Source organism: Pleurodeles waltl, chromosome 2_1 (genome assembly GCF_031143425.1).
Source record: "Pleurodeles waltl isolate 20211129_DDA chromosome 2_1, aPleWal1.hap1.20221129, whole genome shotgun sequence".
In the NCBI taxonomy this organism is placed as follows: Eukaryota; Metazoa; Chordata; class Amphibia; order Caudata; family Salamandridae; genus Pleurodeles; species Pleurodeles waltl.
Genome location: NC_090438.1, coordinates 135,128,579 through 135,155,133, shown reverse-complemented (window position 1 = coordinate 135,155,133; position 26,555 = coordinate 135,128,579). Strand labels below are relative to the sequence as shown.

At 45.2% G+C, this 26,555-nt stretch overlaps 1 protein-coding gene across 2 annotated transcripts in view; it reads right to left on the bottom strand.

Moving 5' to 3' along the window:
• The window catches only part of LOC138262082 (probable global transcription activator SNF2L1), a 1,420,807-nt gene that overhangs the window by 321,422 nt on the left and 1,072,830 nt on the right, over positions 1–26,555 (bottom strand). For both annotated transcript variants that reach the window (XM_069211817.1, XM_069211826.1), the window contains exon 20: positions 13,429–13,561. In XM_069211817.1, the coding sequence (XP_069067918.1) occupies positions 13,429–13,561 (133 nt within the window). The remainder of the gene's footprint in view (positions 1–13,428; positions 13,562–26,555) is intronic.

The following is a 26,555-nucleotide window of genomic DNA, read 5'->3' as shown; positions in this document are numbered from 1 at the left end:
AGAAGTCACAAGATGTAGGAAAAAAACAATCTTGTCATCAATATTTCAAACTTCCAGTTGTCTTCTCTTCAAATGAGTTTTGCAAAAAGGTATTTCTTTGGTGCCCATTCACCATGTAAATGAAGTAGACTGTGACATAAGCTTGTTTAAATTCATGAGATACTTTTTTGAAAATATAGCGGAAGTAAGTGTAGGAAAGTACCATCTTGCCTGGCATGTTACCACCATATTTCACTGTATATATGTTGTTTTAGTGTATGTGTCACTGGGACCCTGCCAGCCAGGGCCCCAGTGCTCATAAGTGTGCCCTGTATGTGTTCCCTGTGTGATGACTAACTGTCTCACTGAGGCTCTGCTAACTAGAACCTCAGTGGTTATGCTCTCTCTGCTTTCTAAATTGTCACTAACAGGCTAGTGACCAATTTCACCAATTCACATTGGCATACTGGAACACCCTTATAATTCCCTAGTATATGGTACGGAGGTACCCAGGAGATCCCTATGGGCTGCAGCATTTCTTTTGCCACCCATAGGGAGCTCTGACAATTCTTACACAGGCCTGCCACTGCAGCCTGAGTGAAATAACGTCCACGTTATTTCACAGCCATTTACCACTGCACTTAAGTAACTTATAAGTCACCTATATGTCTAACCTTCACCTGGTGAAGGTTGGGTGCTAAGTTACTTAGTGTGTGGGCACCCTGGCACTAGCCAAGGTGACCCCACATTGTTCAGGGCAAATTCCCCGGACTTTGTGAGTCCGGGGACACCATTACACGCGTGCACTATACATAGGTCACTACTTATGTATAGCGTCACAATGGTAAATCCGAACATGGCCATGTAACATGTCTAAGAACATGGAATTGTCACCCCAATGCCATTCTGGCATTGGGGAGACAATTCCATGATCCCCCGAGTCTCTAGCACAGACCCGGGTACTGCCAAACTGCCTTTCCTGGGGTTTCACTGCAGCTGCTGCTGCCAACCCCTCAGACAGGTTTCTGCCCTCCTGGGGTCCAGCCAGGCCTGGCCCAGGAAGGCAGAACAAAGGACTTCCTCAGAGAGAGGGTGTTACACCCTCTCCCTTTGGAAAAAGGTGTCAGGGCTGGGGAGGAGTAGCCTCCCCCAGCCTCTGGAAATGCTTTGATGGCCACAGATGGTGCCCATCTCTGCATAAGCCAGTCTACACCGGATCAGGGATCCCCCAGCCCTGCTCTGGTGCGAAACTGGACAAAGGAAAGGAGAGTGACTACTCCCCTGACCTGCACCTCCCAGGGGAGGTGCCCAGAGCTCCTCCAGTGTGCTCCAGACCTCTGCCATCTTGGAAACAGAGGTGTTGCTGGCACACTGGACTGCTCTGAGTGGCCAGTGCCAGCAGGTGACGTCAGAGACTCTTTCTGATAGGCTCTTACCTGTGTTACTAGCCTATCCTCCTTCCTAGGTAGCCATACCTCCTTTTCTGGCTATTTAGGGTCTCTGCTTTGGGGAATTCTTCAGATACCGAATGCAAGAGCTCACCAGAGTTCCTCTGCATCTCTCTCTCCACCTTCTGCCAAAGGATCGACCTCTGACTGCTCAGGACGCCTGCAAAACCGCCACAAAGTAGCAAAGACGACTCCTGCTACCTTGTATCGCTGATCCTGCCGCTTTCTCAGCTGTTTCCTGGTGGTGCATGCTCTTGGGGTAGCCTGCCTCCTTGCTGCACCAGGAGCTCTGAAGAAATCTCCCGTGGGACGACGGAATCTTCCCCCTGCAACCGCAGGCAACAAAAGACTGCATCACCGGTCCTCTGGGTCCCCTCTCAGCACGCCGAGCGTGGTCCCTGGAACTCAGCAACACTGTCCAAGTGACTCCCACAGTCCAGTGACTCTTCAGTCCAAGTTTGGTGGAGGAAAGTCCTTGCCTCCCCACGCTAGACTGCATTGCTGGGTACCACGTGATTTGCAGCTGCTCCGGCTCCTGTGCACTCTTCCAGGATTTCCTTCGTGCACAGCCAAGCCTGGGTCCCCGACACTCTAACCTGCAGTGCACAACCTTCTGAGTTGTCCTCCGGCGTCGTGGGACTCCCTTTTGTGTCTTCGGGTGGACTCCGGTTCACTCCTCTTCCAAGTGCCTGTTCCGGTACTTCTGCGGGTGCTGCCTGCTTCTGTGAGGGCTCCCTGACTTGCTGGGCACCCCCTCTGTCTCCTCATCCAAGTGGCGACATCCTGGTCCCTCCTGGGCCACAGCAGCATCCAAAAACCCTAACCGCGACCCTTGCAGCTAGCAAGGCTTGTTTGCGGTCTTTCTGCGTGGAACACCTCTGCAAGCTTCTTCACGACGTGGGACATCCGTCCTCCAAAGGGGACGTTTCTAGCCCTCTTCGTTCTTGCAGAATCCACAGCTTCTACCATCCGGTGGCAGCTTCTTTGCACCCTCAGCTGGCATTTCCTGGGCATCTGCCCTCTCTCGACATTGTCGCGACTCTTGGACTTGGTCCCTTTGTTCCACAGGTACTCTAGTCCGGAAATCCACTTTGGTTGCTTTGCTGGTGTTGTTCTTCCTTGCAGAATTCCCCTATCACGACTTCTGTGCTCTCTGGGGACTATAGGTGCACTTTACACCTACTTTTCAGGGTCTTGGGGTGGGCTATTTTTCTAACCCTCACTGTTTTCTTACAGTCCCAGCGACCCTCTACAAGCTCACATAGGTTTGGGGTCCATTTGTGGTTCGCATTCCACTTTTGGAGTATATGGTTTGTGTTGCCCCTATACCTATGTGCTCCTATTGCAATCTACTGTAACTTTACATTGCTTGCATTACTTCCTTTTGCTATTACTGCATATTTTTGGTATTGTGTACATATATCTTGTGTATATTTGACATCCTCATACTGAGGGTACTCACTGAGATACTTTTGGCATACTGTCATAAAAATAAAGTACCTTTATTTTTAGTATATCTGTGTATTGTGTTTTCTTATGATATTGTGCATGTGACACCAGTAGTATAGTAGGAGCTTTGCATGTCTCCTAGTTCAGCCTAAGCTGCTCTGCTATAGCTACCTTCTATCAGCCTAAGCTGCTAGAAACAACTCTTCTACACTAATAAGCGATAACTGGACCTGGCACAGAGTGTAAGTACCCCTTGGTACCCACTACAAGCCAGGCCAGCCTCCTACGTTGGTTGTGCAGCGGTGGGATAAGTACTTGCAACTACTTACCACTTTGTCATTGTGTACTTTTCATAAGAAAATAATATACAAAACAAGTTCAGTGTATGTACACCTAACCAAAAAGTTTTGCTTTTCTTCTCTTACATTATCTGCTAAGTGCTGAAAAGTACTTCTAAACTTTCTAAAAGTTTCAAAAAAGTTGAAAAAGTTTTTTTTCCTTTTCTTTAAAAAGTCCTAAAACTTTTTCTCTCTTTTATCTGTCCCTAAACCTTTTTCTATCATGTCTGATGTAGGAACTCCTCTTAATTTGGTCAGCACAGCTTATGGCCACATTGACTTTAAGGGCCTAAAGAGTGTCTGCATTGATAGAGGTTTAGTGGTAGGAAAGAACCCCTCTAGAGAATTATTGTCTAACATGCTTTTTGAAAATGATAAGGCCTTAGCTGGCACTTCAATTGAGAAGTTAGGAGATGGCTCACACTCTGACTCAGGGGAGCCCCAAGTAAGAGTGTTAGAGGGTGCCCTTCCTAACCTGCCCCTTAGCAGACCACCTAGCATAGCTGGTAGTAATGGAAGCTCCCATCACAGTAGGGATATTTTTGTTCCTGCAGGCCAGGTTGCTAGGGTGCCAACTGTTAGGGACAGGTCTCCCTCTGTTCATTCACATCCTTCTTCTGTGTCAAAACATTCCCAACCCACCCAACCTGATGACAAGATGTTAGAAAGGGAACTCAATAAGTTGAGAGTGGAAGAGTCCAGACTGAAGCTTAAACAGCAACAGCTGGCTCTAAACAGGGAATCCCTAGACTTAGAAAAAGAGAGACAGAGGTTTGGATTAGGACCCCATGGTGGCAGCAGCAGTATTCCAGATAGCAATCCTGTGAGAGAACATGATTCTAGGAATCTGCATAAGATAGTTCCTCCTTACAAGGAGGGGGATGACATTAACAAGTGGTTTGCTGCACTTGAGAGGGCCTGTATGGTACAGGGGGTCCCTCACAGGTAGTGGGCTGCTATCCTATGGCTATCCTTCAGTGGAAAGGGTAGGGATAGGCTCCTTACTATGAAGGAAAGTGATGCCAATAATTTTACAGTTTTGAAGAATGCACTCTTGGATGGATTTGGCTTAACCACTGAACAAAACAGGATTAAGTTCAGAGAAACCAGAAAAGAGTCCTCGCAAGACTGGGTAGACTTTGTTGACTATTCAGTGAAGGCCTTGGAGGGGTGGTTACATGGCAGTAAATTTTCTGACTATGAAAGCCTGTACAATCTAATCTTGAGAGAGCATATTCTGAATAACTGTGTGTCTGATTTGTTACACCAATATCTAGTGGACTCAGATCTGACCTCTCCCCAAGAATTGGGAAAGAAGGCAGACAAATGGGTCAGAACAAGAGTGAACAGAAAATTTCATACACGGGGTGACAAGGATGGCAAGAAGAAGGATGGTAAGTCTTCAGACAATGGTGGGGACAAATCTAAAAATTAGTCTTCATCAGGCCCACAAAAACACTCTGATGGGGGTGGTGGGTCCAAATCCTCTTCTAATCAAGTAAAGAAACCATGGTGCTATTTATGTAAAGTAAAAGGCCATTGGACAACTGATGCCAGTTGTCCAATGAAAAGCACCAAGCCTCCCACTACCACAACCCCTACTGCAACCTCTAGTGCCCCTAGTAATAGCAGTGGTGGTGGGAGCAAACCTACTAATAGCCATTCCAAGGGAGTAGCTGGGCTCACTTTTGGTAATTTAGTTGGGGTTGGTCTTGTTAGGGAGACCACAGAGGCTGTGCTAGTCTCTGATGGTGCCATTGATTTGGCCACCTTGGTTGCTTGTCTCCTTAATATGGATAAGTACAAGCAACTTCCCCTAATAAACGGTGTTGAGGTTTAGGCCTACAGGGACACAGGTGCCAGTGTTACCATGGTAATAGAGAAACTGGTACACCCTGAACAACACCTACTTGGTCACCAGTACCAAGTGACAGACGCTCATAACAACACTCTTAGCCACCCCATGGCTGTTGTGAATCTCAACTGGGGGGCGGGGGGTTACTGGTCCAAAGAAAGTTGTGGTTGCTTCAGATTTACCTGTAGACTGTCTACTAGGAAATGATTTAGAGACATCGGCTTGGGCAGAAGTGGAGTTGGAGGCTCATGCAGCAATGCTGGGCATTCTTGGGCATATTTTTGCTTTGACAAGGGAAGGACAGGGGGACTTGGATCCTGGAACAATGGACCAAGTGCTCCCTAAAGCTAGGGTTAGTAAGGGTAAATCCCTACCCACTATCCCTCCGTCTACAGATGATTCTACTTCTGAGGAAGAAGAATTTCCCCCCTGTGCAGAACCTTCACCAGAGGAGCTGTAAGCAGACACTGCTGAGCTTTTGGGTGGAGGGGGGCCTGCCAGGGAGGAGCTCAGTGTGGCACAGCAAACCTGTCCCACATTAGAGGGTCTAAGACAGCAAGCTGTCAAACAGCAAATTGGGGATGTCAGTGACTCACATAGAGTTTACTGGGAGGACAACCTCTTGTATACAGAGGCAAGGGACCCAAAACCTGGAGCAGCCAGGAGATTGGTCATTCCCCTGCAATACAGAGAGTTCCTCCTAACTCTGGCACACGACATTCCCTTGGCTGGACATTTGGGTCAAATTAAAACATGGGAAATACTTGTCCCCCTGTTTCATTGGCCTAGGATGTCAGAGGACACAAAAGACTTTTGTAAGTCCTGTGTGACCTGCCAAGCCAGTGGCAAGACTGGTGGCACCCCAAAGGCTCCCCTTATCCCACTGCCTGTGGTTGGGGTTCCCCTTGAAAGGGTAGGGGTTGACATAGTTGGCCCCCTTGACCCTCCTACTGCTTCAGGCTATAGGTTTATCTTGGTGGTAGTGGACCATGCCACAAGATATCCTGAAGCAATTCCTCTAAGGACCACTACAGCACCTGCAGTGGCAAAAGCCCTCTTGGGAATCTTTTCCAGAGTGGGCTTCCCAAAAGAGGTGGTATCAGACAGGGGTAGCAACTTTATGTCTGCATACTTAAAGGCCATGTGGAAGGAATGTGGTGTAACATACAAATTCACCACACCTTATCATCCACAAACAAATGGACTGGTAGAGAGGTTTAATAAAACTCTCAAAGGAATGATAATGGGACTCCCTGAAAAACTCAGGAGGAGATGGGATGTCCTGTTACCTTGCCTCCTTTTTGCTTACAGGGAGGTACCCCAGAAAGGACTTGGCTTCAGCCCCTTTGAACTCCTATTTGGACACCCTGTAAGAGGTCCTCTAACACTTGTAAAGGAGGGTTGGGAAAAACCTTTAAAAGCTCCTAAGCAAGACATAGTGGACTATGTACTCGGCCTAAGATCCAGAATGGCTGAGTACATGAAAAAGGCCAGTAAAAACCTTCAGGCCAGCCAAGAGCTCCAAAAGCAATGGCATGACCAGAAGGCTGTTCTGATTCAGTACCAACCAGGACAGAAGGTGTGGGTCTTGGAGCCTGTGGCCCCAAGAGCACTCTAAGACAAATGGAGCGGACCCCACATCATTGTTGAAAAGAAGGGAGAAGTCACCTACTTGGTTGACTTGGGCACTGCCAGGAGTCCCCTTAGGGTGCTCCATGTCAATCGCCTAAAACCCTACTATGACAGGGCTGATCTCACCCTGCTCATGGCAACAGATGAAGGACAGGAAGAAGAGAGTGACCCTCTCCCTGATCTCTTCTCTTCCACAGAACAGGATGCTCTAGTGGAAGGTGTAGTTTTGGCAGACTGTCTTACTGCTGAGCAAAAAGACAACTGCATAAATCTCCTGGGTCAGTTTTCTGAACTCTTTTCTACTGTGCCAGGCACCACTTATTACTGCATATTTTTGGTATTGTGTACATATATCTTGTGTATATTTGGCATCCTCATACTGAGGGTACTCACTAAGATACTTTTGGCATATTGTCATAAAAATAAAGTACCTTTATTTTTAGTATATCTGTGTATTGTGTTTTCTTATGATATTGTGCATGTGACACCAGTGGTATAGTAGGAGCTTTACATGTCTCCTAGTTCAGCCTAAGCTGCTCTGCTATAGCTACCTTCTATCAGCCTAAGCTGCTAGAAACACCTCTTCTACACTAATAAGGGATAACTGGACCTGGCACAAAGTGTAAGTCCCCTTGGCACCCACTACAAGCCAGGCCAGCCTCCTACAGTAAGATCTAATGAAAAACAGAGTACACTGATGGGCTTCAAGCGCAAAAGTACTTTCAAAGCACCTGTTAAGTCATAAGGTTCTAGATTCTTTCAAGGTGATTGTGAAGACAGAATTTCATAAAGTGTTCAAGTGCTGACCTTCGAAGTGCTGCAACATGACAATTAAAGAGAGAAATGTGATTAAGAGGACCACCAACAATCCTGACATTAAGCTTTGCAAAGCTGACAAAGGTGGTGCCTTAGTCGTTTTGGACAACAATTTCTATAATCATAGTGTTGGCACACATATTAATGACAGTGCTTTATACTTGAGATTGGAATCCAACCCAACTAAGAAATTTGCCAAACATTGCTCAACATTTTGAAAAATGCCATGAAGTTGGGTACTACTACTGACGAAGACAAAAGATACTGGATTCAAGACTATCCTACAGTACCGAACATCTATACATTACCCAAGATTCATAAGAACTTGAATAATACGCCGTTCTGACCAATAGTATCCACATGCCACTCCATTCATGAACCACTAGGAAGATATCTAAAAAGGCATTTGCAACCACTGGTACTTAATATGAGTACTTACCTAAGAGACAGCACAGATTTTGTTAACAAGATTTTGTCTATTAACTTCACAGATGAAGAGAGTCCGATGTTGTGTACCCGTGACGTGAAATCTTTATATTCAGACATTCCACACAACTTAGGCATTGAGGCGGTTGAATCATTTTTGATAAATGCTAACATGAAGGATGACGTGAAAGCTTTCTTACTGGATTTTTTGCCCTTCATTCTGTACCACAATTATTTTACTTAGAAGGATCAGTATTATTTACTAATGAATGGTACATCTATCGGAAATTGTGCAGCACCATGTTATGCAAATTTGCTCATGCACAGGTTCAAAATGGATAACATTTTCAACAATCCCACATGGCAATGTTATTTGCACATGTATTGGCGGTACATTGACAACATCTTTTTAATATGGACCGGCACTGAGGGCCAATTAATGTTCACCATTAGGCAACTTAACATGATGGACAACAGAGTTGATTTCACTGAAACCATTAATCATTACTAAGTCACATTTTTGGATGTCAATGTTTTCAACGCAGGTTGTGGTTTGGGCACAACTTTACATGTCAAACCAACTGACCAAAATAATTTTTTACACTTTCAAAGTTACCATCGGATTTCCCTTAAACGACATCTGCTGGATTCTCAGTTATTATGGATAAAAAGGATCTCTTCTCACCGTGCTGACTGTGATTGAAGAATGAATATGATGGTTAACACATTCTAACAACGAGGGTACCCTGATTCGATCATTTAAGATGCCATGGGTTGCGTTAAAAGCACAGACAGAGCATCTTTACTGAAATCCACATTGGTGCCCAAAGTGTCCGAGAGAATGGCATTTATGTCCAAGTTTTCTACAAAGAGTTCCACCATCAGGAAAATTCTATTACAATACTGGCCTATGCTGCAGACAGAAAGTGATTTTCGCGGAACCTTTAATGATTCCCCTTTGTTTGCTTATCAAAGAACACCGAATCTCAAAGAATTATTGGAGAAAAAGTTCACTCCAACTGAGAACACCAACTATAAAGGCACTTTCGCGTGTCTGAACTGTGGGAGCTGCAACAATATTATTACAGGCACTACCATTACGCATCCCACTCAAGGCACAGAAATTAAGTTAAAGACCATGGCTACACGTGACTCTAAGAATGTTATTTACTTCTTAAAATGCCCATTAGGTCCGCCTATGTAGGCAAAACTGAACGTAAAATTAAAACCAGATTAATTAAACACAAAAGCAACATTACAAATAGAAAGGAAAAGTCAACTGCAACAGTATATTTCAAAAGTTTTGGGCACAATGTTAGTCAAGTAGGATTTTTGGTGCTAGAAACTGTTCCAATCAGGATAGATATGGAAAACAGAAAAAAACTTACCCAGAAGAGAGCTGTACTGGATCAAAAAATTGGACACTGGACATCCTAGAGGGTTAAATAATCCCATGGAATTTAGTTGTTTTTTACAGCTGTTTAGGTATAAGTTGTTGTTCATAAGTATTACATTCTCACACATCTATAGCTTTATTTTTCTATGTTGCTTTTTCTTTTATGTGTTCTGCATATGTTTTCTTGTGTCTAGATGTTTAGCCTTTGTTCCCTCTTCTTTTACATTTTGTGATTTTGTTATATTGTTGATACAGCTTTGAGTTGGCTTTCTCCTGGTCCGTTCACCCCTTCTTTATTTTCTGGTTTCCTTTTTCTTCCTTCTCTTTTTTTTTTCTCCTTTCTCCGATCTTGTTTGCTTTCTGTTAGATTTGTATAAAAACGCTTACACTGGTTTCTTCATGTGTGATTTATTGTAACCGACTTTGCCCTCTTTCAGGATGGTGCTCACATTACAGGGTATTTGTTTGTTAAAACATCAGCACTAGTCCTTTCGAGTGTGATTTATTTTAATGGGTTTTACCCTCTTTCAAGATGGCAGTCACATTACAGGGTATGTGGTCCTTGGTTTATTTTTTCTTTTACACTTCCGGGCTTTTCGCTTTTAAAGATCACGCTGACCGTTGCGTTCAGATTTTTTTCCTTTCGGGACAGGCTACACACTAACACTTGAGGCTCTTGAGGGGTCAGATAACCGGAGCCATATGTAACTGTGATTATACTGTGCTTGTTAGTGACAATTTATTTGATCACCTTTTACTCTGACGTCTGCCGTTCGGTGTTTATTTTTTCTTTGCGTGCATTGTGCACACGCAGGGACTGGTTTAGACTCTGGTTTGCTTTTCATTAGCGATTTCAGTTGAGCTTTACTTCGGGTATGCATTTTTCAGTATTATTTTGCATTTATTCTTTACCCGCATTGACGGGTTCAAGACACTCTGGTCAGCTTTAGTTCATTAAAATCCAGCGACACCCTCAGGTAGTTTGGGGACATCAGTTCATTACCTTGCATGGACCTGAGTACTTTTTCACTCACGGGGTACATTGTTTTTTAATCCGCGTTTTGTTTATAGGACTATACAGGTGGTTATCTGGTTGCTAGTTTGGCATGGTCTTGCTTTCTCATACTATTCTTTTCATCTTTAAATTTGTAGGAAATCATTCCCCGGATGAACAGTTTTTAGCCCGAAATGCACTGGGTTGCATTATGAACTGTTCTGTCAAGATTTAAAATTGCCTCCTTTGGATTTCCGGTCTCTGAAGTTTTTTTAATATCATTGGATGTCTAATTTGAGTGTTTTGAGATTAGCATACTAACTAAATGAAATTATGATCAACACACAGAATTGTTGAATGAACTTGGATAACTAAATGTGAGACTGATAAAAGACTTATCAATTTTCTTTTTGGCGAGTGAATTAGGGAGACATTCCCCCAGACAGGGGGATCGCTGTTTACGTTTTTTGTGAGGCCCAAATTCCCAAATCAGCTCTACTCGGCATATCACTCATCAGACACCATCTATATAGAATCACGGTTATCTTAAGCACTCTGCTTCGGAGCTCAGGCGTAGCAATAAAAATACATTACGGGGCACAATCAATTAGAATGACCTATGATGAGAAACCCACAGTAATATGCTCAATTCACAAAGTTATTTGTACACCCAGATTTAATGAAGAGGCACAAGTGACTGACTTTGCAGGAATAAAATATTTTAAAATGCAGTATTAGGATCAGCATAGTCTGGGATCTGCAAACACAGACATACGAGCATTATTATCAGGGGTGGTTTGAGAGAGTTCCAGAGCTATTGTGTTGGCAAAATCAGGTGCAGAAGTTGTGCTGAATGTAATGCTTTGCAGTAATGAGACGTCATACTGTAGATAACTTAAGGAAACTAGACATCAGACTCCATCTCGTTCCATTGCACTACGTGACTAGACTCGGGTTTTGTGTCTCATTAGAATACACATTTTATGTGTCTCACAGAGAAGAAAGAGGACTTTCACAGACTGCCCTGAGTAAAGTATACAAATTCAGGGGTATATCTGTCCCAGAGCGTCACATACTATGTAACTTCACTGTTCCCTGTGCGATGTTGCTCCTGAAAAACTCTACGTAGAAGAATTATAAGAATCCTCCGGAATGTATTTCGTTGTAAACGTTTCTCTTTTGCTTTATTCTGATTGGTTTAGAGCCTGTGAACTATGTACTACCGTGTGTATGCAAAACTTTGTTTAGAACCCTATAAAAGCGCAATTTCTTGATATGAAGGGAGCTCCTTTCCACTAAAGAAAGCGAATATATGCCAGAATGTTCCTCCATCTGATTCTCTGTATTTTGCTGAGTCAAACTTGATTTCTTGATTGATTGCATCCTTTAACTGAGCTTAACATTCAGATTTATTGACTATTTGATTTTGACTGATTGAATATAGACCTTGTTGTATATTGCAAGTTTATATGTATTTGCATGGTTGGCATATAAACATCTTGCCATGATATTTAGAATAGTGAAGTGGAATGTAGAGGGTAAATAGCAGTTGGTGATGGCCTGATACCTGGGCTGGCTGTATATGTATCCTACTGAATAAACAGATTCTTATTTGAGCAAGAAGACGTCTATTTATTAAGAAGAAGAAGTTGTTTTACTCCTGTATGGCTAAAGTTAATAGAATAAATCCTGTAAGCTCAGATATCATTGTCTATTATCATAGTAAGACCAAATGTGTTCTACACCACAGGTATTTTAAATTGCCACCTTTAACTTCTTAAATGGGGAGGCGTCCAGCAGGGAGCACCAAAGTCCCTCTAGGGACTACATCTCTCCCGATCCATCAATAAGCTCTGGAGAAAGATTTATTGGGGTTCACAAGCTATCACAAACATAGGTGTATGTGCGTATTCACAGAATGGATGATATCCAACTTTGAGTGCTCTGAAAAGCACTCATGTTAAGGGAAAAACTATGTATGTTTCCTGGGCAGTAATGAAGAGAAAACCACCTTATGTTTAATGTAGGTATAGAAGAGGTTTTTCCATGTGAAACTATAATTACTATCTGTAAAAACAAAAATGTAGCTTACATGTGCACATACGCATTTGTGTTTAATTTTCTTATATTAAATTTTCCACCTGATTGGAATTCTGCATGCCTAAATTCTAAATTTATGAAGACTACAGCTGTTCTCGTTTTCTAGACACTTTCTAGAATTATTATAACATTTTATAAAATTCTTTCAAAATGTTATAAAAGTAAGAAAATTGCATCAAATACAGAGTAATTAAAGAAGCATCATTTTTCGGTCAGATTTTTTTACTAAGTCCCTTGACACTAGAAGTAAAATACAGAGGGCGAATGCTGGCAGAGCGTGCGTGGCGTGTGGAGCATTGGCACTGAAGTCACTGGCACCGGCAGGACTTTATGGAGCTGATGTGTTCGGACATAACTGATAACTCCAGGGCCCACACGACTTCAGAAAACAACTTCATACTGCTTAGGAGTACTGTTAAAAAACTCTTTCCTATCCAGCCTGCTTAATGGTAAGTGAGGAACCTGCGGGGAGTCATAACAATTAGAACCGTATATACTGCTTTTATAATTGCGTTATGCCAGGCAGCCTTGTACGACTTATCTTAACAGTTACACTATAAGTAATATTTTCTTGATCAGTAATTACTACCAACAAGTACTAACGTGATTAACCCTTACAACTATAATTAGATAACATCCAGGGCAAACAAAATGTGATTTCATGGACCTCAGGGCCCCTCCAATAGGTGGGTATTTTCAAAATGTTTAAATCTGAAAACCAGCTCCCACATAAGGTTTACCTCGATACCTGTATCAGACAGAATGTTTCCAATGCATACATGACGTGAACATGTAACTGAACGTTATCTTAGCATTCATGCATCCATTCATATAATAAACTCAGGCATACGTCTAGAACAAGCAACAGCAGAAAGTAGTCTGATCTCCAGTCTGCAGTTTTGAAAAAATACATGCAGGTCGAACAAACATAGGCCCACATATATGTTTAATTTGCATGAAACTCTGATAATTGGTTATTAATAGAATCTGCAAACCTGAGTACTCAATAACCTCTTCAGGGGATTTTCCCTCCACCTCTCTTGCAATGTTATCGATATCATCCCGGCCATACTTCTCATTAGCTTTAATAAACTGGTTAAAATCCCGTTTATTCCAGTTCGTAAATCCCTAGGAAAAGACATGTAGCAAGGCGTTGTTAGAAGGTAACATGTGTGTATATATCACACATAAATAAACTAAACAATCGTTTCTTGATTTGAACCCTTGTATCCAGACTTCAGAATTAAGAAAATACATCGTTCCCCACAGTGGGAAGATGCAGCCAGTCTACGCAGCTCTTATATTAGGGTGAAAAAGGCACTATTCTGGGTCAGACAGTGATACCAATATTCACATCCAGCAGAGCCTTTAATAATTCCAACCTTTCACCATTCACCAGGTCATTTTTTGTCCTGATGCGACCCTAGAAGCCAGCATGAGGGTTAAAATAAAATGCCGTTGACATCTTAATCAGATAAGACCTCTTCGATTATGTTTTGAGTTATCAATCAATGGATAGACAAGCATACTTCATAAATTAATAAGAGGACATCTTTGTAAGATACACCAAAGATAACAGATCGATAAGTGATTTCTTTACTGCTTTATGGTGTGGTGTCTCTTTTCTTACTTAGGGATCACTTTGTTTTAACTATGACTCTTTGTTTATTTTCCTAAAGTATGATAATAAAAATGATTCACCATTACATGCTGATGCAGCTTTCAAAGCATTAAACACACATTTTTCACATATGGGTTGGCACTGGATTCAGTGGAGTTTTTTTTAAAGATTCTAGAGAGATGATTTTCGTCTTCATTTAAGAACTGTTTGTACGAGTGACCCAGTAGTAAGATTTTTCTGCTATAATATTTGAATTGATTGAAAATGAGTTTCATGTGAATATTTGTTAAGTGATAATTATACCCAGGTTCACATGGACATTCTGGGTTGCTCTTGTATTTGTTTAGCATCATATTATCAGAGCTTTCTTCTGGAGAAAGTCTGCATTCCTGATTTTTTGCCCTTTATCATGTGTGTACACTGGTGACTACCCTACATTTCTTTGCTTTTAGTGCTAGTCACTAATGCTAGGTGATGGAATTTGCATATAGATTTAACCCTAAAAGGGAAGCAAAAAGGTGGATGAAATATTTGGCAATCCTCATCACGCAGGATTACATATAAACCTTTTCTCACCACCTCCCCCCCAACCCTCTATCCCTGAGCTCTTTAATGGCTATTTGGGGTAGTGTTGAAATAGAGAAATATTGAAAATATGTACGAAAGCCATTTGTGACAATGTTTTAATCTGTAACTTTTGTCATGATGGCTGGTTAACAAAAGCAATGTACTATTACATTTGCTAGAACCTTTTTGTTCGTGGGGCTACATAGGGTTTGTGGGTTCTCCAAGAACTCAAGGTACGCAGAACCAACATATGAGCTGCACAGAACAATGGTTTTTCACTGAGTATTGAATATAGATCAATTTTATATGCTGACATATGCAAGAGTATCACATCAGCCTATATATTTCTGACAGGGGCACAAGATATAGACTTTGGGAGCATTGGTTATTTGTGCATCTCTGAATTTGTGGGCACCTTTAGGAGCATATGATTTACATGGTATTTTTCAAAATGTCTTTTCTTGCACACTGACTTACATGTGAAAGGCACAACTGCAGCAAAATCCAATAGGTAATAACAAATATCCCACTATTCTATGCTCCCACATGTCTTCTTATAAAAACTGCACCACACTTGTGTGGGTAGGCCTAGTGCCCACAACAGGAAACCGCCCAAAACGCACCATGGGCACATCACATATTTCCATTCAAACCTGACCTGCTTTTTGCAAAGTGGGTAGCTGCGGACTTTGGGCTCTAGCTTAGCTGGCACCTAAGGAAACCTAACAGCCCTGTACATTTTTAAAAACTCGACGCCTATGGGGATTACAAGGTGGAGTGACTTGTGTGGCTCTCATCAGGTTGTTTTAACCAGAATCCCTTGCAAACCTGAAACATTGACTGAAAAAAAGCTTTTCCTCACATGTCTGTGATGGAAAGTTCTGGAATCTGCAGAGAGCTACAAACTTCCTTCCACCCAGCATAAGTCTTCTAATAAAAATGGTACCTCACTTGTGTTGGTAGGACTAGTGCCCGCGACACGAAACAGACCTAAGCGCGACATAGACACATCCCATTTTTCCACTTATAACTGACCCTTCTTTCCTAATGTGGGCAGTTGTAGATTTTGGACCTTAGCTCAGCCAGCACCTAGGGAAACCTAGCAAACCTACACATATTAAAAAACTAGACACTTAGGGGAATCCAGGATGGGGTGATTTGTGTGGATCCCATGAGGTTTTATTTACCCACAATGCCCTGCAAACCTCAAACATTAACTGAAGTCACGCATTTTCCTTACATTTCTGTGATGGAAACTTCTGGAACCTGCAGGAATCCACAAAATTCCTACCACCCAGCATTACCCCATGAGTGCTGATAAAACACTGCCCCGCTTCTAAGGCTGGGGTTAGCTCCTGCGGCAGGAACAGATGAAACCAAGGTCAAAGGGAGCCCTTGTGTGGGGATTCCTATTGAAATCTGTTTGATCTGTCCTGTCGCTGGCACTAGGCTAAACCACACAAGTGGTGCAGCATTTTTATCGGCACAAGTGGGGCAATGCTAGGTGGTAGGAGAAAGTTGCAGAAATACTTGCAGAAAGACCGTTCACCCTTATTTAGGGGTGAGGGCATGGCCGGGCCCATTCTAGGCAGCCCCCACCCCTCTAATCTTATTAATAAAATACATCCCCTGTGCCTAGTGGACTTACGAAGATCAGGGGCAATTGGTCCCATCTGTCCCCCCAGGAGGGCCAGAAAAACTGAAATGTAAAAAAATTAAGGGGGAGGACAAGTTCTTGCCCAAGGGGCCGCTCTGCCGTTCCCTGGTGCCTTGTGGGTGGAACCCTGCTTGGGACTGCCCTCCTGTGGGGATTGCCAAGCAGAGATCCACTGGGCAGAGGTACCACTGGAATAGGGAGATTCTCCCCTTTCCCGTGATACCTCTCCCATACGAATCAGTGCTCAGCTGAGATATCACCCTGAGCACTGATTTAGTGGAAGAGAAACGAAATGATCAGCTCCTTTTACTTTCACTTTTGTATGAAATGACATCAGCGCGCTCTGCGAACTGATCGTCATTTCATACCAAAAAAAACCAAAAAACTCAGAGGTTAACTATAATTTCAGAATATTGTACCTTTTTGGTCTAATAAAACAGAATAACACATTGAATTTCTTTGCAATTCTTGTGTTATGTTATCAACATTTGTATTCATACTTCTACCTTTGTTATTGCACTACAGGTCTCCTGGGTGTTTCTATTCGACTTCAGCAATCATTCTGCTTCTTTTGCTTCTTTTGCTATATTTTGCTCAGCAAAGTGAAAGATTAACTAACGCTCCTGAAACTGTTATACTTTTATATGTTGCATAAAAACGACCATAGTGGTTCATAAAAAAAATACAATACCTCCACAGTGATTTGATGCACTTAGTCTTTGTTCATCGCCTTTCCTCAATATATTGGGAACTGCTCTTTATGAAAATAAAAAAGATAGTGTATTCAAATAGTAAAAGTGGTCCTTAACACATGAACGTTCTTGAATCACTACCCTCCATCTAATCCCAATGTTGCAAAGACGTTTACTTCAAGATGCATAGATTGTGTGAACTGTTTCAGGCTGGTGGGGCATGCACAGTTTGCTATAATCATAAACACATATACAATCTGTAGAACAAGTTACTTACATTCGGTAACACTCTATCTGATAGAGAATTCTAGCTGCAGATTCCTTACCTTTGAATTCCCTGGCATCTGCTCTGAATCCAAAATTTTTGGCTGAACAATATCCTGCGTGCGTCGTCAGATGGCGTCATTCGGATCTGCATGCGTCGTTCGGCTTCGCGTAGCATCGTTGGAGCCGTCTGTGATGTCACAGTCGCCTATAAAGGCACTACCCTGGTGCATGCACTTAAGCGCAGGTCCAAGATCGAGCTACCCTCTGCCTTTTTGGAAGGTCTTTTTTCGACCCTTTTGTCAAAGATTTGTTGTCTGTACACCTTTCTGCCCATACCCCTTCTGCCCGTAGCTCCCACGAAGATCAAGAACGACCAGGCCCAAGTTATCCTAGTGGCTCCAGATTGGGCACAGAGAGCTGGTATCCCAAGCTTCTCAAACTGAGCATCAATCCTCCTATCAGGCTGCCCCTTTGAGAGGAAGTTCTGTCACAGCAACAGGGGAGGGTTCTCCACCCGAACCTGTCAACTCTGCGCCTTCATGAGTAAAATTGAGCTGCAGCAGTTAATGGGTTTTGAACTTCCTCCCGAAGTCTGTAAAGATATTTTGGAAGCCAGGCATTCCCCCACTAAAACGGTATACGCCTGCCGTTGGAAAAGCTTTGTATAGTTCTATTGATCCTCTTTCTGCTTCTCGCAGCGCGTGCAGGGTATTGCTCAGCAACAAATTCCAGATTCGAAGCTGATGCCAGGGAATTCAAGGGTAAGGAATCCGGGGCTAGATAGAGTCTCTACCAGATAATGCATTACCGAAGATATGCAATTTGTTCTACAGGTGGATACACTATCAAACCGCATGTTCCTCATCTTAGAATATTCGCCAGGCCCCAGGTGCCAGACTGGATCTAGAGATCTTCTGTAGGAGTGCTCTCACATGCTGCTAGGTGATGTTGTGAGACTCCACGTCGCTCCATAAAGCCACAGAACTGATGCAGCCGGGGCACATGTAAGAACCACCTCCCCTGTGTGCTGGTGTCAGTTTCTTCTCTTGTGTGACTGATTGTTGGATTCACTGTGCTCAGTTCTAACTTGGGACCTTATAATGTGTTAAAATACAACGTGCTGGTGGAAGGGTAATGAGAAATCTGTAGTTAGATAGAGTATCCACCGGAAAGAGCATTATCAAAGGTAAGTGCTGCTCCTGATGAATACTTCTAACTGTAGATTCCTCACTTTAGAATAGATACTAAAGCAGGGCCTCCTCAAGGTGGAGGGTCCATGGAGAGAACTCAGACTAAAAAGTGTGATAGACCAGAGTGGGTGAAGTGTACTTTTCACTGGACCCATCTGTTAAGACAGAATTGCTTTGTGACCGTATGCATCAATACCCCTGTTGCAGCCTGGCAAATATCAAGGACAGGGACCTCTCGTGCCAAAGCAGTGGTTACAGCATCAGCCCGGGTAGAATGGGCTCTCAGATCCTCCAGGCCCTGGTACATGGCCAGTGCACTGGGAAATTCTAATGCAGAGGACCTGAACAAGCCCTTTCTGATGGATACAACTACCTGTGGATTCCTCACCTCATGAATACTCCCATGGCGCCAGCATTCGACGGAAATCTTCTTACTAGTCTCTGCACGTCGACGAGGACGTCACTGTCTCGCACGCGACGCCGTCTGACGTCATACAGGCAATAAGAGGTCCTCGACGACGTGCAGACGTCAGTTCCCTTTTTTCCGTGCATTCGAAACGGTTATCTTCGAGGGAGAAACTGTTACTCTTGCGGTTACAGTGTATATCTTGCTGCGTACTCTTTCTCTGTGGAAATAATGTCGCAGAGAAAGTCTGGATTTAAGCCTTGTCGTGAGTGTGGAGGCAAGATGTCGGTGACGGATCCTCATTCCGATTGCCTTTGGTGTTTGAGCTCCGACCACGACGTCTCGACTTGTGATTCATGTCAGCACATGAATCCGAAGGCCCTTAAAGAACGCGAGGCGAAGCTGTTTATGGCCAAGTCAAAGGAGAAACATCACAAGAAAAAGTCTTCTCCAAGACATCGGCGTCATCGAGACTCCCGGCGCCGAAGGACATGGGAGGTCAGCCCCACGGTGACGCCGCATCCTTCGACGCCGTTGCCCTCTCCGGCGTCTCCAACTTCGCCTGGACAGGCGTCGGTGATTGAGGTATTGGAGCCTCAAGTGTTTTCTCCGGCGCAGACGCCGAGGCCGGCGTCGGGGTCGCCTCCGAGTCAGGCACCCCAGTATCCGGCTTTTCCCACCCCTGGAGCCGATAGTTCCGCATTCTTGAATGCGATGTATGCCATCTTCCAACAGATGGCTCCAGGGGGTGCTCCGGCTGGGCCTTTGGCCTTTTCTTTGGGTGATCCTGCGCCTCTTCGGCCGGCACCCTTTATGCCCTTTCTCCCGTTTGGGAACGTGGGCTCGGCGCCAGTGTCGGCGCCGGTGGCCGCTCCGGTGGCTTCGGAGGGATTGGCCCCAGGGATTTCCATCCCGTCGACGTCGAGATTTCGGCCTGTGACTCCGGTGGGTCCATCCGTTTCAACTGCTCTTCAGTCGGCGCCGAAGTTACCTGTGGCGCCGGATGCGGCGTCGGTGGCTTCGGAAGATCGGCGCCGATCTCCGACTTCGGCGGAGGTATTGTCGACTCCGGGGATTGAGCAACGACTGCATTCAAGGAGGCGTGCTCTCCGGGTACTAGAAGAGCAGGAGTACCAACGAGCCCTAGAGGAAGGAGAGCTAGAGGACTCAGGTGATGGGCTGCGTGGACTGGAGTCGCCAGTGGGCTGGACACTTCCCCTGAGTGGGACCTTTCGTCCCCGGGGGAATATACCGAGGAAGCTGCTTCCTTTCATACAGTGGTACGGAAGGCAGCTAGTTTTTTGGACCTGCCTTTGCCGGTGGTGGAGGCGAAACAAAACCTTTTGACAGAGGTGTTGCATCCGGCCTCAGCCGCGGTGGAGCCTCTATTACCTTTTAATGACGCTCTGCTGGATCCGGTTTTAGAGGTGTGGAAGAAGCCAGCATCTTCCCCAGCAGTTCACAGAGCCGTGGCCAGGAGGTATCGGACGGCTCCAACTGATCCTGGTTTCCTATCTAGGCACCCTACGCCGGAGAGCTTGGTTGTGCAGGCCTCCTGTTCGTCCAAGTCAGCGCCTGGTTCTTTTCCGACGGTGCCTGGGGACAGAGATTCAAAAAAGCTGGAGGCGCAGTCGAAGAAGATTTTTTCGTCCTGCAGTCTGGCATTAAAAGCCACCAATGCAACCTGTATCCTGGGGAGGTATATTCATGCTCTGATGGATGACATCTCCTCTTCGTTTACAGAGCTTCCCCAGGGTCTTTTGGATCTTGTCTCTGATGCCCAGGCTGCTGTGACCCAAATTATCCAGACGGGACTGGATACCACCGACTCGGTAGCCAGAGCAATGGGCACAACTGTGGTGGAAAGGAGACAGGCCTGGCTCCGTAACTCGGGCTTTTCGGCAGATGTACAGTCCACATTGTTGGATCTCCCGTTTGATGGGGACAAACTGTTTGGGGCTAAGGCTGATTCGGCCTTGGAACGGTTTAAGGAGAGCAGGGCCACGGCTAAGTCGTTGGGACTCCAAGCTCCTTCTTCCACGGCCTCTTCCAGAATCTTCAGGAGGTTTCGTGGATTTGGGCGTGGCTCTTCCTCCTCTTCCTTTCGGGGAAGATATCAGCAACCTGCCTCTTCCCATCCCTATAGATCTTTTAGGGGGAGGGGTAGGGTCCGCACCAGGGGAGCTTCTCAGCAGCACTCTGCCTCTTCCTCATCCTCTGGCGGGGTGCAGCAGGGGAAGCAGCCTTAGGCTTCCACCATTTCCCACTCACTCCTCTCCTGTAGGGGGAAGATTACAGCATTTTCTCACCAAATGGGAGACTGTTACGTCGGACACTTGGGTTCTCAGTGTTGTGGGAAAAGGCTACACCCTTCCCTTTCGGGAGTTTCCCCCCCTCATCCCGCCCCGCCCTTCGTATTGTTCACAAGAACACCTCCTGTTGCTAGAACAGGAGGTAGAAGTCCTCCTTTTAAAGGGCGCGGTGGAGTTGGTCCCGGAGCAGGAAAGGGGTCAAGGAGTTTACTCAAGGTATTTCCTGATTCCCAAGAAGGATGGTCGTTTGAGACCAATTCTGGACCTGAGGATCTTGAATTGGTTCCTCAAGCAGGAAAAGTTCAAGATGCTGACCCTAGCACAGGTGCTTTTGGCGTTGAACATGGAAGACTGGATGGTGTCTGTCGACTTGCAGGATGCTTACTTTCATATCCCGATACTCAAGTCACACAGGAAGTATCTCCGGTTTGTGGTGGGATCGCAACACTACCAGTTTGCGGTCCTTCCGTTTGGTCTTACTTCAGCACCTCGAGTCTTCACGAAGGTGATGTCGGTGGTTGCGGCAGAGCTCAGAAGGAAGGGGATAGCAGTATTCCCTTACTTGGACGATTGGTTGATCAAAGCCAAGTCCCCGGAGCTTGTGTTGCGTCATCTGCAGTCAACAACCCAGTTGTTGTTCGACCTGGGCTTTTCGGTGAACAAGCCCAAATCTCACCTAGAGCCCTCTCAGCGCCTCCTGTTCATAGGGGCAGTACTGGATACAACATTGGGTCGGGCCTTTCCTCCGCCTCAGCGGATTCAAGATATTCAGGATTTGGTTCCAATGTTTCGAAATGGAGCGGTAGTTCCAGTCCTCAAGGTCCTTCGTCTGCTCGGTCTTTTTGCCTCCTGCATTCTGTTGGTCACGCATGCTCGCTGGCACATGAGGGCTCTTCAGTGGTGCCTCCGAAGGCAGTGGTCTCAACACAGAGGGGATCTAGAGGGTACTGTCAAGATCTCCAGAGATGCTGCTGTGGATTTGAAGTGGTGGATTGCAAGCAACAATCTTTCACAAGGAAAGCCGTTCCAGCAGTCGCCACCAGTGGCCACAGTCATAACGGATGCTTCCACTCTAGGGTGGGGAGCTCATCTGGGGGATCTGGAGATCAAAGGTCTTTGGTCTCCAGAGGAACAGATTTTTCACATCAATCTGTTAGAGTTACGGGCTGTACGTCTGGCTCTCAAGGCCTTCCTCCCTTCCCTTCGTGGTCAGTCGGTACAGGTCCTAACGGACAATACTACCACGATGTGGTACATAAACAAGCAGGGAGGAGTGGGGTCGTACCTTCTCTGCAGAGAAGCTCTTCGACTATGGTCCTGGGCAAAGGACCATCGGATTTGCTTGATAGCAAACCATCTGGCCGGAGTTTTGAACGTGCGTGCGGACAGTCTCAGTCGCCACTTCTCGGCAGACCACGAGTGGCGTCTCCATCCAGATCAAGTCCGTTTAATCTTCCAGAAGTGGGGGTTTCCTCGGGTAGATCTGTTCGCCACTCGAGAGAACGCGCATTGTCCGTTGTTCTGCAGCCTTCAGTATCCGATGCAGGAAGCGTTGGGGGACGCGTTTCAAATGACCTGGTGCGGCCAGTTGCTTTACGCGTTTCCTCCCATACCCTTGATTCCTCGAGTATTGAGGAAGATTCGCCAAGACCGGGCTCTAGTAATCTTAATAGCTCCGGATTGGCCAAGGAGGGTGTGGTACTCCGACCTTCTCCAACTCTCAACGTGCCCGCCGCTCCGTCTCCCTTTCAGGGCAGACCTCCTCTCACAGTCGCAGGGGCAGGTTCTACACCCCAACCTCCAGAGTCTGCACCTACATGCCTGGAGATTGAACGGGGCAACCTGAGTTCCTTCTCTCTCCCGCCTGAGGTAGTGGATGTTATATTAGCGGCCAGGCGACACTCCACTAAATCTATCTACGCTAATAGGTGGTCTAAATTTGTTGCGTGGTGTGGAGAGAGGCAGATTGATCCTTTACATGCTCATCTATCGGACGTTTTGTCTTTTGCTCTATCTCTGGCGCAGAAAGGTTGTGCAGTGGCTACCATTAAAGGTTATTTATCGGCCTTGTCAGCCTTCATATGTCTTCCAGACCAACCATCTTTATTTAAATCCCCTATTGTTATCAGATTCTTGAAAGGTCTTCTAAATCAATATCCTCCAAAGCCATTCGTTATGCCGCAATGGGATTTGTCCTTAGTCCTGACTTTCCTTATGGGGTCCCCTTTTGAACCTATGCATTCTTGCCCCTTGAGGTATTTGGTTTTAAAAACAGTCTTCCTGATAGCTATAACATCAGCAAGGAGAGTGAGTGAGTTGCAGGCCTTATCAGTAAAACCCCCTTATACAACTTTTTATGGGGATAAGGTGGTGTTGAGGACCAAGGCTGCTTTCCTCCCGAAGGTTGTTTCACCCTTCCATTTGGCTCAGGCAATTACTTTGTCCACGTTCTATCCTCCGCCTCATCCTTCCAAAGAGGAAGAAAGACTGCACCGTCTGGACCCAAAGAGAGCGTTGAGCTTCTTTATTGATAGAACAAAGGATTTCAGGCTGGAGGATCAGCTGTTTATTGGATACGTGGGCAAGAGGAGAGGAAAGGCAGTCCACAAGAGAACACTATCCAGGTGGGTTGTTCTTTGCATTAAAACCTGTTACTCTTTGGCAAAGAAGGATCCTCCTGAGGGCATTAGAGCTCATTCCACCAGAGCTAAGTCGGCCACTTCGGCCTTAGCCAGAGGTGTTCCTGTGGTCGACATCTGCAAGGCCGCAACTTGGTCGTCCCTTCACACTTTTGCAAAACATTACTGTTTAGATTCTGAGGTTAGAAGGGACGGCCATTTTGCACGGTCAGTGCTGCAGGATTTCTTGGTTTGACCATTTAGGCACCCACCGCCGGGCGTGGTACTGCTTTGGGACTCTATTCATGAGGTGAGGAATCCACAGGTAGTTGTATCCATCAGAAGAACGAGTTACTTACCTTCGGTAACGACTTTTCTGGTGGATACATTAGCTACCTGTGGATTCCTCACGGTCCCACCCGCCTCCCCGTTGCCTTTATGGTCTTGCCAAGTAATCCTTGAGTGCGCTCCTCTTGGTCTTTGAGGGTGCAATAGATGTATATATAATATATTTATATATATATATATGTATATATGTATATATCTTTATGTATATACTTGGTGTGTGTATATATTTTAAAAGAGAGAGTTTTATATATATATATATATATGTACATAAAAAGATTTACAGTTATTCATACAATGTGGTGTATTTTTACAATATAATGGATGTTGCCTTGCTCTTTCATTGCATTGCCTGGTTGTTCTCATGCACGTAAAAAATGATTGGTACTGACGTCTGCACGTCGTCGAGGACCTCTTATTGCCTGTATGACGTCAGACGGCGTCGCGTGCGAGACAGTGACGTCCTCGTCGACGTGCAGAGACTAGTAAGAAGATTTCCGTCGAATGCTGGCGCCATGGGAGTATTCATGAGGTGAGGAATCCACAGGTAGCTAATGTATCCACCAGAAAAGTCGTTACCGAAGGTAAGTAACTCGTTCTTTTTGCACATTCGTCTTTTATGTGAAAGCTTAAAGCCCTTTTGGCATCCAACCCATGGAGCCTCTTCTACTTTTTTGAGGGGTTAAGGGGAGCAAAGAAAGCAGGCAGAGTAATTCATTTCCTAACATGAAAGGAAGTCATGACTTTAGGGAAGAAGGCTGTGCGAGCTCTCAGCACCAACTTGTTGATGAAAAAAGTGGGGTAGGGCAGTTACTCTGATAGCACCTGTAATTCACTTACGTTATGAGCTGACATAATCGCAATGAAGAAGATGGTGTACAGGGACAGGAGATGCAATGAGCAGCTATGCATCATCTTCAAGAGCGTACACATGAGGAATGTCAAAGAGCAAGTTAAGGTCCCACTTTGGTAGCAAAAACAGCTATGGAGGAAACGTGTGTCAAATTTTCGCTAAACTTCATCACAACAGGTGATTCAAATAAGGGCAGCTGGTCTGGCAAATGTAGGAAGGCCGAAAAGGTGGACAAAAAAGCTTTTACAGTGCCCACCGTAAGGCGTTGGAGGGCTCAAAACAAATAAAAAGAAATTCAACAGCATTGCTTGTAAGAACTTTGTATTCTGGTTATCACACCAAGTAACAAATTTGTTCCAGCCCAGCATAAATCGATTTCCTGGAAGGGCACAGAACAGCAAGGATGACATCTTTTACCTCAGAAAGCAACTGAAACACAGTCAGTTTCCATGCATGGAAGTGTAAGTTGTATAGATTTGGGTGGAGGACCTTTCCCTGTTTCTGAGACATGAGGTCCTCCCGAAGTGACATTCTGCTCGAAGGACAGATCCTTTTGCTCTGGAGACCTAGGTACCACACTCTCCTGGCTCAATCGGCAGCCAACAAGATAACTTGTCCTTGATTTTCTTGAGGCTTCAAGGTGGGAAAGGAAGTGGTGGGGAGGCATCCCCGCATCCCCAATGTCCTCCTTCAGTACCTTGTAAAGCCATGTTATAAGATGGCGCCTGTTCCCATGCTTAGTAGAGGCTGTATAACAGAATGAGTTTGGGGCTCCACATCTACAATAGATCATTGGGCCCGGAGTGCATGTCACAATTGGTGGTTGTCATGTATTGACCCCGGGAGTGCCAAATCGTCTTTTAGTTGGTAGAGGGTGAGGAGCTGTCCATCTGCGAACAGGTCGCCCACGGTGATCAGGGAGCTCGTAAGCCAGAGTGGTAGGTCTGCTGAGGAGTGGGAACTGGAGGCGCACGGAAGGCCCTGCAGTGGAAATGCGGGGGCATACAGAGTAATGTGGCGAGTAAGGTAAGCTACCTATTGTACAAGTTACTTACCTTCGGTAATGAAATATCTGGTAGAGACATATTCAAGTTGCAGATTCCTTACCTTAGAATTTTCTCCAGGCGTCAGACTGGATCTTGAGATTTTTCTTCGAGCAATACCCTTGGGAGTCGGTGGCGTCGTGGTCGCCGTGATGACGTCGGGAATAGTATAGAGACGCCGCCCTCGCGCAGTGACATCAGTTTCTTTTAACGACTTTCCATGCCAAAGCGCACAGCTGCTAAGAAACTCTGAGATTGGTGCACCAGAGCTAAGGACCTGAAAGGGGGTCTCCCTGTCCCTGGAAATCAGTTCACAAGCGGGGAGGATGGGTGGGCGGTAAGGAATCTGCAACTAGAATATGTCTCTACCAGATATTTTGTTACCGAAGGTAAGTAACTTGTACATCTGATAGACTTCTAGTTGCAGATTCCTTACCTTAGAATAGATACCCAAGCAATGCCATCCTCGGTGGTGAGCTGCGAACCAAGGTCATACTAGAAAGTCCTGAACGACTGAATGACCAAAATAGCCATCTCGACGGACTTGACTG